Raw genomic sequence first — 12677 nt, forward strand, 5'->3', positions numbered from 1 at the left:
TTGTGCCACAAACTGTTCGAACGCAAGTATTGCAATGGGCACATGACTCTAAACTTGCTTGTCATCCCGGTATAGGACGGACCCTTGGCCAGTTAAGACGTCGCTTTTGGTGGTCAACTATGGAGGCAGATGTCCGTCAATACGTGGCTGCATGTACTACATGTTCCCGAAACAAGTCCTCAAGTCAACCTCCAGCTGGTCAATTGCGCCCTCTGCCCATCCCGTCTCGGCCATGGTCCCACATTGCAGTTGACTTTGTCACTGGTCTACCACTGTCCAAGGGTAACAGTGCTATTCTAACCATAGTTGACCGGTTTTCGAAGTCTGCTCATTTTGTTCCTATTCCAAAGTTGCCATCTGCCCTTGAAACTGCCAATCTTTTGGTCCAGCATGTTTTTAGAATCCATGGTATTCCTCAGGATATTGTTTCTGATCGTGGGCCTCAGTTTGTTTCACATGTCTGGAAAAGTTTTTGTGGTGCCTTGGGAGCTTCAGTGAGTTTATCGTCAGGATATCATCCCCAAACCAATGGTCAGACGGAGAGAACCAACCAAGACCTTGAAGCTGCTCTGCGTTGTATTGTTGGCGATAATCCTTCCTCCTGGAGTGACCATCTTGTTTGGGTTGAGTATTCCCATAATTCACTAATCTCCTCGGCCACCGGTCTTTCCCCATTTGAATGTGCTCTAGGCTATCAGCCCCCACTATTTCCCACAGAGGAAATGGAGATCTCTGTGCCTTCAGTCCAGTTCCACCTCAGGAAGTGCCGCAAGATTTGGTTGGACACACGGAAAGCCCTTCGCCGCACTGCCGTCCAGAATAAGTTCTATGCTGACCGCCATCGAGCTTCCGCTCCGTCCTATGTTCCAGGTCAGTCCGTGTGGCTTTCCACTAAGAATATTCCTTTAAAGACTGAATCCAAGAAGCTATCTCCCAGATTTATTGGTCCCTTCAAGATCTCCAAGGTGATCAATCCTGTTGCGGTTCAACTGGAACTACCCCGTTCCCTTCGTATTCATCCTTCTTTCCATGTATCCCAAGTCAAGCCAGTCTCTTCAAGTGGTCTCTCCCCTCCGACCAAACCCCCTCCACCCGCCCGGCTTGTCGAGGGTCATCCTGCTTTTTCTGTACGGAGACTTCTGGATGTTCGTCTCCGGGGGCGTGGCCTGCAATACCTGGTGGACTGGGAAGGGTATGGTCCTGAGGAGCGTTCCTGGGTCTCCCGGTCACTTATTTTGGACCCGAACTTGATCAGGGATTTTCATGAAGCTCATCCGGACAAGCCTGGTGGCCCGCCTGGAGGCGGCCATTAGGGAGGGGGTACTGTCAGAGTCTACTCCAGGCTCTGTTTTCCTGTGCCGGTCTCCTATTCCTCTTCCCCTTATTTGGAATCTGGCTGGGTGTGGTCGTGGCTCCTCCTCCTGCTCCAGGGCTGGCTCACTCACCTGTCTCCAATCTACTCGTCATCAGCTGTATAAAGACTGGCTTCTCCTCAACACCTCTGCCAGATCGTCAGTCTTCCTACGCGGTGAACATTGTACCGACTTAGGCTTAGTTTTTTGTGATATTTTGTAATACTTACCTTACCTTTTTTTGCTTCAGCTCCTGCGTCCAACTCAGCTCCAGCCTCAGCCCTGCCGAACTCCAGCCCCAGCCAAAGACTCCAAGAAGAACCCCCCATCTGCACATTCTTTTGTAAAAATAAATACTTACCTTTTTCCGGCCATCGCATCTGCAATTTGGGTCTTCATTCTTGTTGAGCCGTGACAGTTACAGCCCCCCTGACAGACTCTCCCACCCCCATCTCCAACGTGTACTCCTTCACCATCACCCAGGACCTCAAATGTCGCCAGCTGAACAAACTTAAGCTGCCGACCAAGATTCCGGTGCAGTTCCACACAGCCAGCATCGACTGCAGCGCATTGTGCTGCTGCTCAGAAGGTGATTGGCTGTGAGCTCCCATCTCTCCAGGACCTGTTCAACTCCAGGACCCAGAGGTGGGCCAGATCACAGCTAACCCTTCTCACCCTGGACACGAACTATTCACCACTCTCACCCTCTCACCTCAGGCTGGAGGCTACAGTCTATCCAGAACCATAAATCCCGCTACAGGCGATGGGAGAAGTGTCTTGCCCAAGGAAACAACACCCCATCTACCAATGTATCTAATGTAATGAGTCCATAGCATTCAAATCCATAGCGCAGTTCTAAAACGAGGTTAAATCCTTCTACATCACTGATTGTGGGTCATAACGTCCGTAGCCTATGTAGGTCAGACTAGCCCGTGTGAAAGAATGCTGTCCCTTTGGCCTTGTCCTAATGTTCATCTGGTGTAAGAGCTCCCACACTCGCCTGATGTTCGGGGTCAGTGTGATGAGATTAGGCATCCATAGATGGCTGTTTCGTAACGCTGTGCACAGTCGGTCTATGGCAACATGTCCTTCACAGGGCCATTGTGATCACTGTGAATGAGAGACCGAAGCTGAAAAGATTTTGCCATGTTATCTGCTGTAGGAAAGATTATAGAAATGTACCTCGACAGTAATAATATGAGATGTTCGAAAGAGCCTGTGTAGACGTTTCAATTGGCTCTTTGTAAAAGCCCACTTTTTTTACCCTTGGTGATTGCAGGAGACGGTAGACTAAACTCAGTGAACCAAGGGTGGAGTTATAACAGCTTTTTAAATAATTACTTTGGATGAGTTACTTTGGCTATGGTTAAAGCCACACTGCGTAGCATTTTGGACAATACTGTTGTCATCAGTAAAAAAAAAAAAAACGCTCCCAATGAGCAGCTCAACGCAAAACGTACATAACCTGTTTAATCCCAGTGCATTTTCTCCAGTTCAGCATTACCCAAATTTAAAATGCAATGCCATTGGCCAGTGTAACACTTCATTTGAAAGCTAAGACCTCCAAACTGATTGTAAAGTTTTTGTTGCTTTGTTTCTGTTTTTCTCACATTTTTGTTGCTTTTTCCATTGCTTTTTTGTTGCTCTTTATTGCATCTTCATCGCTTTTACATTGCTTCATTGCTTTTTCATCGCTTTAGGCTATGTCCACTAATACAATTAGTTATGTAGGGCATTATTACAGAGTTTGCATATAGGCTATAGTATATAATGAACAAACTTGATTTAGTTTTAAGAGCATATCTAGACCTAGATTTATACTATTGCTATTTCTTGGTGTGCCTCGTCCTAATTGTCCTGTCACTTTTACCAAATAAATTCACCTATGACAGAGGGGAGAAAAGCCTTAATAGAAACAAAGTAAAAACTAAATTTCTATAATATTCCAGGATCAATACATCTTGTTTGTTTTTTATTAAATGTGTTTTATGCCTTGACTGCACTGCTTTCTAATGCACCGTGGCCAGGCCATCATACCGCCTTTGCTAAGCCCGATCCCGTCAGACCTTGGAAGCTACGCAGGGAGAGCCTGGTCGGTACTTCGATGGGAGACCGTTTGGTAACACCAGGACGCCTGGCAAATGTAGTGAGTGAGGGAGTGATTGGTGGTGGTCGGAGGGGCCGATGGCGCAGACTGGTTGGCTGGCTTCCATCTGTCTACCCCAGGGCAGTTGTGGCTACAATATTGTCAATAGTAGTATACCATTACCAAACATGGAGTGAATGAATAGCACAATGTAAAGCGTCTTTGATGCCAAGAACAGCGCTATGTAAAACCTATGCATTATAATTGTTACTTATACCTGGTAAAAAAAAATAAAAAAAACAGGTAAAATAAAGAATTATATATATTGCAATTTTTACATTATTTCATGTTTTGATTCTCATCATTTATGTCACGACTGAAACACGAATCTGACTTTTTCGCTCCAACAGTTACTCAATAGGCTACTTACACTTATTTTACACTGATTTTCTACTTTTTACTCTCACTTGAGTAAATATTTTGGCTCCTCCACCCATGGATATCATATAATAAAGAGGTTTATTATATGATATATCTATGCCTCCACCTCCACTCACCTCTGCTTCTGTATTATCACGACGATGGTTGAAAGTTGACTGTATGTGGAGCCTTGTTTAGTCACCAGCAGATGGCAGTCTAACACCGCTCCAGCGCGCAGAAGAAGTGCGCGCTCGTACGTGGAGCTGCTGCGTGTTGTCGCGTGCTGCTGTTCATGCTACTGCTGCTGAGATCCTCCCTGCGTGTCCCCACCGTCCACCACCGCCGTGTCCTGCGCTTTTCTGTCCAACAAACAGCCATGTCCGAGGAGCTGCGAGCCGAACTGGAGACGTATCTGCGGGGGCTGGACATCCAGACCAACTGTGTGGAGCACCCGCCGGTAACGCGCACTGCAACGACTCACTAAAGTTGATTCAACTCAATGTACTCACATTCAAGTAGGCTCAACTGTGAGGCATTAACCCTTTTAATCGTGATTATCTGGAACATTCCTGTGGATTTCCAGTCTTTTTTTTCTTTTTTTTTTGCCACAAAATGATAAAACAATATTGGCCCCTTCCATAAAGTATCAGACAGCCAGACATGATTATTTACTCAAGTGACCGCTGGATCTTCTTCCTGGAGTCACACAGTAGCACACATTTACTTATTAGCAATTATTTTGAAGTAGTGGTACTGGGGTACACAGCCATTTATGCCTCTGCCTACATATTATCCATTCCATATACTCATACTTGCAGATTTTTACGTGCCAGAAAATCAACAATAACATAATGAAAGAAGCAACAAAAACATGTCAAAAAAGCAACAAAAAAGCATGATATAGACCCTGACAAAAAACACTACAAAAACATGACAAACTGAGATAAACACGGCAAAAAAGAGCGACAAAAAGGTGCTGGAAGAGCAACAACGCAACTAAAGACATACTAACAAAAAATCATCAAGAAAGAGTGATCAAAAGGTGACAAAAATGAAATGATAAAGTGACCAAGAAATTACAAAAAAAACAACCTACAAAAACACATTGCAAAGTGGCAACAAAAACGTTCTGATCAGTTTTGCAGGTCTTATGAAGCGCTACACTGGCCCATAGGCTGTGAGCTCTAGTCGAGAAGCTTTTAGACTTGGATGAGGCTGAACTGGCTGAAGAGGTTAAAGCTTCTCCATAATATATCTCCACCTAACAATATTTATCCGATATTGCTGCAAAACCTAAGAAAGAAAGAAGGCACAATATAAGCAACAGCATTTATTTCACTTTTTCCTGGCATCTAGGGGTGAGCCGAGACACAAATTCCACGAGACGAGGCCAGATTCACAAGAACGAAATGAGGCGAGATTTTGACATAATTTGTAATAATAAACAAGATGAAATATTTCCTTTTACTGAACAGTTTAAAGAAATCTTTTTCAAAGTGATAACCAATATATTATAGAAACATTGGTTGGTAACTATTAAGTTACTATGTTCTCCTCATTCCCTTTATATTCCCATCTACAATGAGTGTCGGTATATTGAATGCAGCGCAGCAAAATAGAGAAAAACAAAATCCATGGTATTCATTTACTCAGGGCAGAAAAATCTTGTCGCTTTTTAATCTCACGAGATCATGTGGCACGAGATCTTGGCCCATCCCTACATGTTTTTACACATAAAAAAGTGTGCTATTTTGAATTTAATCCAATTTGCTGTGATTGGATTGTTATTTTTATTTATTTATTCATACCTTTTTTAATCAGGAAAGTGAGATTGAAGAGCGGATATTCTGCTGTTGCAGGTGTTTGTTGTTGTTACACTTTGTCTTTTAGAAAAATGTAATATTAATCTAAAATAAAACAGCAAATGCAGCGGGGATAAAAAGTATTTGGCCGAAATCCAATAGAAAGTCCATGGGGAATTGACCAAATACTTTTTTCCCACTGTATCCTGTAGTTTCACTTCCTGATATTAAAGCAGTACTAAGTAACTTGTTTACCTTTTATCTTTATCTTCTTTATCTTTATTACAGATCCCCATTAGTTATTACCGTAGCAATAACTATTCTTTTACCTTAATAAATCCTTTCCATAGTCCCTCTGGGGGTAATGCAAGGGTTAATGGGATGACTGGGGGGTCTTTCATCTCCCTCTGGTGTCTCTGGCCAGAAAACCACACTTGCAGCTTTCCCTTCTCCGACCCGGAGGCCTCAATACAAACTAATGGTATCACGAAGAAGAAGCTAACAGACTAACGGGCAAAGCTAACTGTGGGCTAGCGCCACTTTAAACAGTATTTACAGCCAAGTTTGAGTGAAAAAAATGATCTCCATTGTGTAACTGGATGTACAATATCCCTCTCTCCCTTTGTCTTTTCTGTCAGCGTAGTATTTACTCTAACAGACAATTAATGAGTAAAAAACCGTAACATGCTACGACACCTGCAGTGTCGCTTATGGCCTCTAGGGGCAAGAGTTACTTAGTACTGCTTTAACACAAAATCCCCATTAGCCCTTCCCAAAGGAGGAGTTTTTTGAGAGCTATCGCTGTGATGCAAAGAACTGCCACTGGAGAAGATCGAACAATCACTCAAAGATGCGCTAGTGGCTTGAAATGTAGCTCCAGGTAAACTGCTTTTGATGAGAGAACAGCATTGTCTCAAATAAAAAGTCGATTTTGCATAGCGCCCCACCTGAAGAATCTTTTTTTCAGGGCAGTCCTCTTGTCCAGGTGATCCTATTGTGCATGTTTATAGTGGTTAGGAAACTTCCCCAAACTCTTTCCCTAATGCAAACTGCTTCTCATGATGACAGGTACCAGTTCTGAAACCCCTCTGTAGGTGAAGGAAGTACAGGAACGCACTGACATGTTGCCCTGACGCTGCTTCTCTTGTCCCTGCAGGTGTTCACGGTGGAGGAGATGATGCCACACCTGCAGGCGGTGAGCGGGGCCGTCTCCAAGAACCTCTTTCTGAAGGACAAGAAGAAGAAGGGGCTCTGGCTGGTCTCTGCTAGACATGATCGGCAGGTATACCTCCATGACAAAGGTCCTACAATATTACATTCGCATAATTAACTCTGAAGGTTTCCAGCTTTGTAATGACGAACGTGCTTTGTTAGATATCCTTAAAACTTACAGCGACCGACAGAACAGCACAGAAGTCAAGTTTCAACTCGGGGAAAAGTGTCACATAATCTGGCAAAGACAAAGCGAGCTCATCAGCAGTCACAAAGAGGAGGTCCTGGGGTGAAGGGAACGCTGCTGCGCGCTCAAGTGTTGATTAGAAGCGAAGGGGATGTTTCATTTTGACCGTGACATTGCACATTGACATTCATTTTCAAGTCGGCAGTTAATAACGTAGCACGGCTAACTTTGTAAAGTACATATCTCGTGTTTTTGTGTCCGGGCTCTCCTCAGGTGAACCTCAACGACCTTGCGAAGAAGCTGGGAGTTGGCAGCGGTAATTTGCGCTTTGCAGACGAAGCAGTCATGGTGGAAAAGCTCAAGGTGAGAGACAGGTCACTGGGGGGGTGTAAGCTGAAGTCGCAGCGTGAAATACTGTAGACATATTGCTTGTTTGTGCTTGTCTTGAAGTTTAGTGAAAGATGAGTATACATATTTGAATGTATGACTTCGATTTGATGTTGTTATAGTCAGCCTTTAAAGTCAGGTGTTTTTGTATTTTGTATTTTTGGAGTTTGCATGTTCTCCCCATGTCTGTGTAGGTTAGTGGTTGGCTATAAAAACATGTGTAACAGGTTAATCCTCCAGCCAGGTGTTTCTCACCACCAGCCTGGCTCCACATCATGAAGATGGGTCCCCGAGCGCCGGCCCACGCTGGCAGCTCACTGCTCCTAGAGGGTCGCCCCAGCAACATTGAGGATGGGTCAAATGCAGAGAACAAATTTCTCTACAGAGATTAATAAAGTATAACTTATTATTTGCCTGTCAGTTGTAGCACAAGTTGGTAGGATAGCGTTATGCAGGGTTTCCACTTGGCATTTAAAAGCAGTAAAAGTCATTACATGAATTTTGTCAAAATCAAGGCCTTAAAGGGACTCTAAAATCCTGCACTGTCACTCAAAAAGTTGTTCATTCGGGTCTGAAGTGCTGTCGTGCACAAGCTTAATATAGAGATTGCAGTTGCACGTAAGACCTGAGGTGGCAGTAGTGAGTACAAAATGACCAACTTGCATCTAGTCCTTTTAAAGATGCATTATGCATTTTTTTATGGGGAAAAAAACTTTTTCCGCTTAAAAAGTTGCATAATGCACTTTTAAGAAATTCGTTTCATTCATTTCTTTTCTTTGTTTCTGCATTTGTGGCGTTAAAATGTTGTATTTGGTATAAACCCTGCTATGGTATGTTGACATAGTCTTATATAATGAACTCCTGCAATCATGATTAATCAATAGACTTTAGACAATACGCTTTTGTAGGTAATGGGATATAAGTCTTTCTTTACGTGTCCAAAGGTGATAATGCTGCCTGACATTCATGAAAGGTGAGATTGGAAAGTGCATTAAAGTCGTTTCTTCTGAATTAAACCGTGTTAGTCGTAGGTAGTCGAGTTAAGTCTCAGGTGTTTCCTAAATCTATTTCTAGCTCTTACAGACCCTACCACACATCTTGAGTTAATTAGAAGCTCGTCTCAGTCGACGTTCATAGCAAGACAGAGTTGAAGTTAATGCTAACACTGTTAATGTAGCCTCTGAGGCTAAGGTATTGACTGTAAAGCCTGAAAAAGCTGAATGTACGTAGATTATCAGTTTTTTTCCCCATGTGCAGGTGGGCCAGGGCTGCGCCACGGCCCTCTCTCTCCTCTTCGACCGGGAGAAGAGCGTAAAGTTCGTCCTGGACCAGGATCTGGTGGAGGGGGGACACGAGATGGTCTACTTCCACCCCATGACCAACGCTGCCAGCATGGGGCTGAAGCCAGAGGACCTGCTGCGCTTCCTCAGGGAGACCGGACACGAGCCCATCCTGCAGAGCTTTGACTAGGACCTGGACTCTTAGCACCGAGCGAATGCGCCAAAACAGACTTCAGCTGGAGAGATAAGGGCAAAAGTAAATATGCAGCGCACACAGACCTCACTGAACAGCAGCGGCGGATGGTTCTTGAAGTACTTCATTTCATTACTTGAGTTGAAGTACAGACACTAGTGGTTGAATATAAGTCCAATACAAGTAAATGTTGCCTTATATTAGAATCTGTCTTATATTAGACCTTTTTATGTTACAATATTGTTCTCATCAAAAACATGCCTGCCATTGTTTTTCGATCCACTCGCACACCTTTGAGTAGTCGTTGGGTCTTCTCCAGTGAAACTGCTGCACAGCCAAGGGGAGCAAGAGGAGGGGCGTGGGAGGGGCTTACTGTGAGATCACTTGCTAATCAGAAAGTAAAACTGTGGATGTTTTGTTTCAGCGGTTTTAGATCAATTTGGCATTTGCTAACCTACAAAGACCACGATGACGTGTTTGATGTTATTATCTCAGTGTTATAGTTCTGAAGTAATTACTGTAGGAAATATTCAAAGTTGAAGGTACAAATCATTTGAAAGTGTTGCTTCAAAAACAACTCCAAACCCGCTTTCAAATGTACACTTTTTTTTTTTTTTACTGCGGAACCATATGGATATGTAGAGGAATTTAAAGTGTTACTTTACCTAGTGGAGTAAAAGTAGAACGGTTCCAATAAAATAAACACTCAAGTCAAAACAATACAGATCCCTAAACAATACATAAGTAATGACCATATCTGCACTTACTCTAGTTCAAGTACATGTAACTGTACTTCTTGGGAAAGTACACAGTGCTTTTGACTTCTACTTGATTAATGTTATCTTGTACACGTGAGTAAAATATTCTTTTTCCGCCGTGAGTAAAATCTTCCCTTTTGAAAATGAAAATGAATCAGGAATTCATTTATTTTGACTTCAATTGACTGTGTCTCACTTATTTTGTCTAAATGTTGTTTATGGTCTATTCTGAGGAAATATCAAAACTTTGTCATTTTATATATGTTTTAATTAGATCAACATATCATCAACACTAGTGGCATTTATAAAGTGACGAGAAAAAAAAAATCCTTCACTTAAAGGTGCATTATGCAACTTTTTATGTGAAAACAAAAATGTTATATTTGTGCACATTTGACCTTGTAATGACCCAGCGGCTGTATTGAGTGGTTACGGTGCCTTTACTTTCAATCACAGTGGTCTCGAAGACGCTCCAGGATCAATTGTTTGGAAGGTTTTCTCTGCTGACCACAAAACCTTCAAAACGATTGATCCTGGAGCGTCCGAGAGACCAAGGTCAAATACACACCAATATCAATTTTTTTTTTTTTGCATAAAAAGTTGCATAGCGCAACTTTTAAAAATAGCCTTGTAGTCAGCTACTTTTTACTTCTACTTCTACTGAGTAAATCTACTTTAAAATAGTGTTACTCTCAATTAAGGTAGTGTTTCGGCTACACTGCCCGCCTCTGTTGGACACTGTTTGTCCCTTAGGCCAGATGAAGCATTTGTTTACAAGCTGTAACAAATGGCTTACTTTTATGTGTGTACTTTCAATCTGAATTCAATCCAGTACTTTAAAAGTCAGTCACAAAGTTTTCAAGAGCTTTGTGACAAAGTCTTAACAAGCGCCTTATCTGTTTATAATGATGGGAAATATATTTGGCCTGGAAATAGACAACTCCCTTTGTTATATAATGTATCTATACATAAATTCTACAACCATGATTGTGTCTTGGAAACATTCCTTTTTTTAAAATAAGTATGTGTGTGTTTAATATAAATCGTGGTCCGAGTGGGACCAGCTTAGTGCTGCCATTTCGAAATGCCAGACCCTGTAAGCTTTGGGTGACATTTATCCGATTGTTGCCCATTTGATTCCAGCTCAGGCCAGTTCATTCTTTTCTTGTGTTCTTGGCCAAGACACGCGTCACCTGCTTCTGTGTACACTGCTGACCGAGTGAGAGTGTGTGAGTTTGAATGCTAGACAGAGGCTGTTAATATGCACTGTCCAGAACAACATTTAAAATATATGAATAGTGTATAGGGCCTTTCTACTGGAGCACAAAAATAGTCTCACGGTTTGGCAGTGGGAAGTAACAGACTTCAAAGTGAAAGCACAATGTAGAAGTGTACATTTTAGGTAAAAAGGCTACTTTTGACTCGTTTTTGTGTTTTTACGTGAATAAGCAATTTTTGTATAGGCCTACTTATTCCAATACTGCGTTTTCCAAAAATAAAATGGAAAAAAGTTATTTAAAAATGAGTCACTGTCAAGTCTGTTATGTTTACGCTTGAATCAACCGAACCTTCCTGTAAATGTGTTGCACTAACCACAAAGAACCACTAGATGGCATAGTGAGACCTTTATATGATGTCATAGCGTGCCTTAGCGTAGTGTTAACATACTTCAAGATTCAAAGACAATTCATATGCACTATGTTTGTCTATATACTACATAAGTAAAAAATGAAAAATCAAGAACAAGGAGTTATTCGAACTAAAGCGGTTAAGTTCGCATAGGCCTCATCTCATTGACTTGACTTCCTTCTGTGGTTTTATTTTGTAGGCGTGCACCGGAAGTCCCCTCCCTGCCTGCCTGACAGCGGCCTGACCTCCCTCGGTGACGCTCATGGATGCGTACAGCTCTGAAGGTAAGCAGCTGTTTGGCTCGTGGCGCACTGTCCCTCTTGGCCGTGCCTGTGCGTGCGTGCCCGTGCCTGTGCGTGTGCGTGCCCTGGTGTGTGCGTGCCATAGTGTGTGCGCCGCGCTGCATGTGGTCGTGGCGCATCTCCTTTTGGAATTTAGCGCTGCGCTCTGATAGTAACGTGCGTGTAGTTGAGCATCTTTTTGTTGCCTCTATCCTTTAAAGGAAAGCTGTGTTGGCAAAAGTGCAGTTGTGCTTTTGTTCAGATTGTCAGGATTTTGTAATATTATTAACTATATTGTCAGAAAAGTGAGATTTTCCCATTACGTTTGTATGCAGGAGTTATGCCACGCTTACTATACATGTTTATCATCTTAAAGTCACTATACCTGATTTTTCTTCTTCTAGTAGTATGACTCATTTTCTTGTGTCCTCCTTTAGAGTGCTGTAAATGCAGACATTGTTGGGGAAAACACATCTAATTACAAAGCATTTGTATCAATTTCATGAACAAGGCTTAAATGGAAATATTTTTGGTAAAACATTGCTAAAATGTATATTTTTTACACATTTTTAAAGGAACAGGCCACCGTTTTTACATAGTGAGACATGTTCTTACCTGAGCTTAGACGAGTTGATACATACCTGTCTGATCATTGTGTGTGTCCTCAGTCACGCAAAACGACCAAAAATGTTGTTGGCATTTGGCCTCTCCCTGCTTATTCCTATAGCTCCAAACGAGGGTGAAGTTGGAAGCTACCACGCTCCTCCATGTGCACGCACAAAGACCAGACAGGTACGTATCAACTCGTCTAAGCTCAGGTAAGAACAGACTGTATCTCAGGAGGGAAAAACGGTGGCCTGTACCTTTAAAGACCCGATAACTTAGTTTTAGCATAATGTGGCCATCTCAGTTAGATGGAAGGCCTCAGTGATTTTGCAATATATTGTTGCTTGGCTTCTTGTCTTGAAATTGCATCATCATTATTGTGATAATGATAATGGGTGATATATTGAGCTGCTGATCCACTTTTGCACCTATGCTACAACTTGTTTTGGACATGAGCAAACACTTGGTAAACATGCAAAGGTTC

The 12677-nt window shown here is 42.4% G+C and overlaps 1 protein-coding gene across 1 annotated transcript; it reads left to right on the top strand.

Moving 5' to 3' along the window:
• The first annotated feature begins 4098 nt into the window (after positions 1 to 4098).
• On the top strand, positions 4099 to 9107 carry prorsd1 (prolyl-tRNA synthetase domain containing 1). Its single transcript, XM_079559989.1, has 4 exons — positions 4099 to 4315; positions 6817 to 6942; positions 7333 to 7422; positions 8704 to 9107. Exons 1-4 carry the CDS (start codon positions 4151 to 4153, stop codon positions 8914 to 8916), a joined length of 594 nt encoding a protein of 197 aa, XP_079416115.1. The 5' UTR covers positions 4099 to 4150; the 3' UTR covers positions 8917 to 9107.
• The last annotated feature ends 3570 nt before the right edge of the window (positions 9108 to 12677 follow it).

This window comes from Gobius niger, assembly GCF_951799975.1.
Source record: "Gobius niger genome assembly, chromosome: 7".
NCBI lineage: Eukaryota > Metazoa > Chordata > Actinopteri > Gobiiformes > Gobiidae > Gobius > Gobius niger.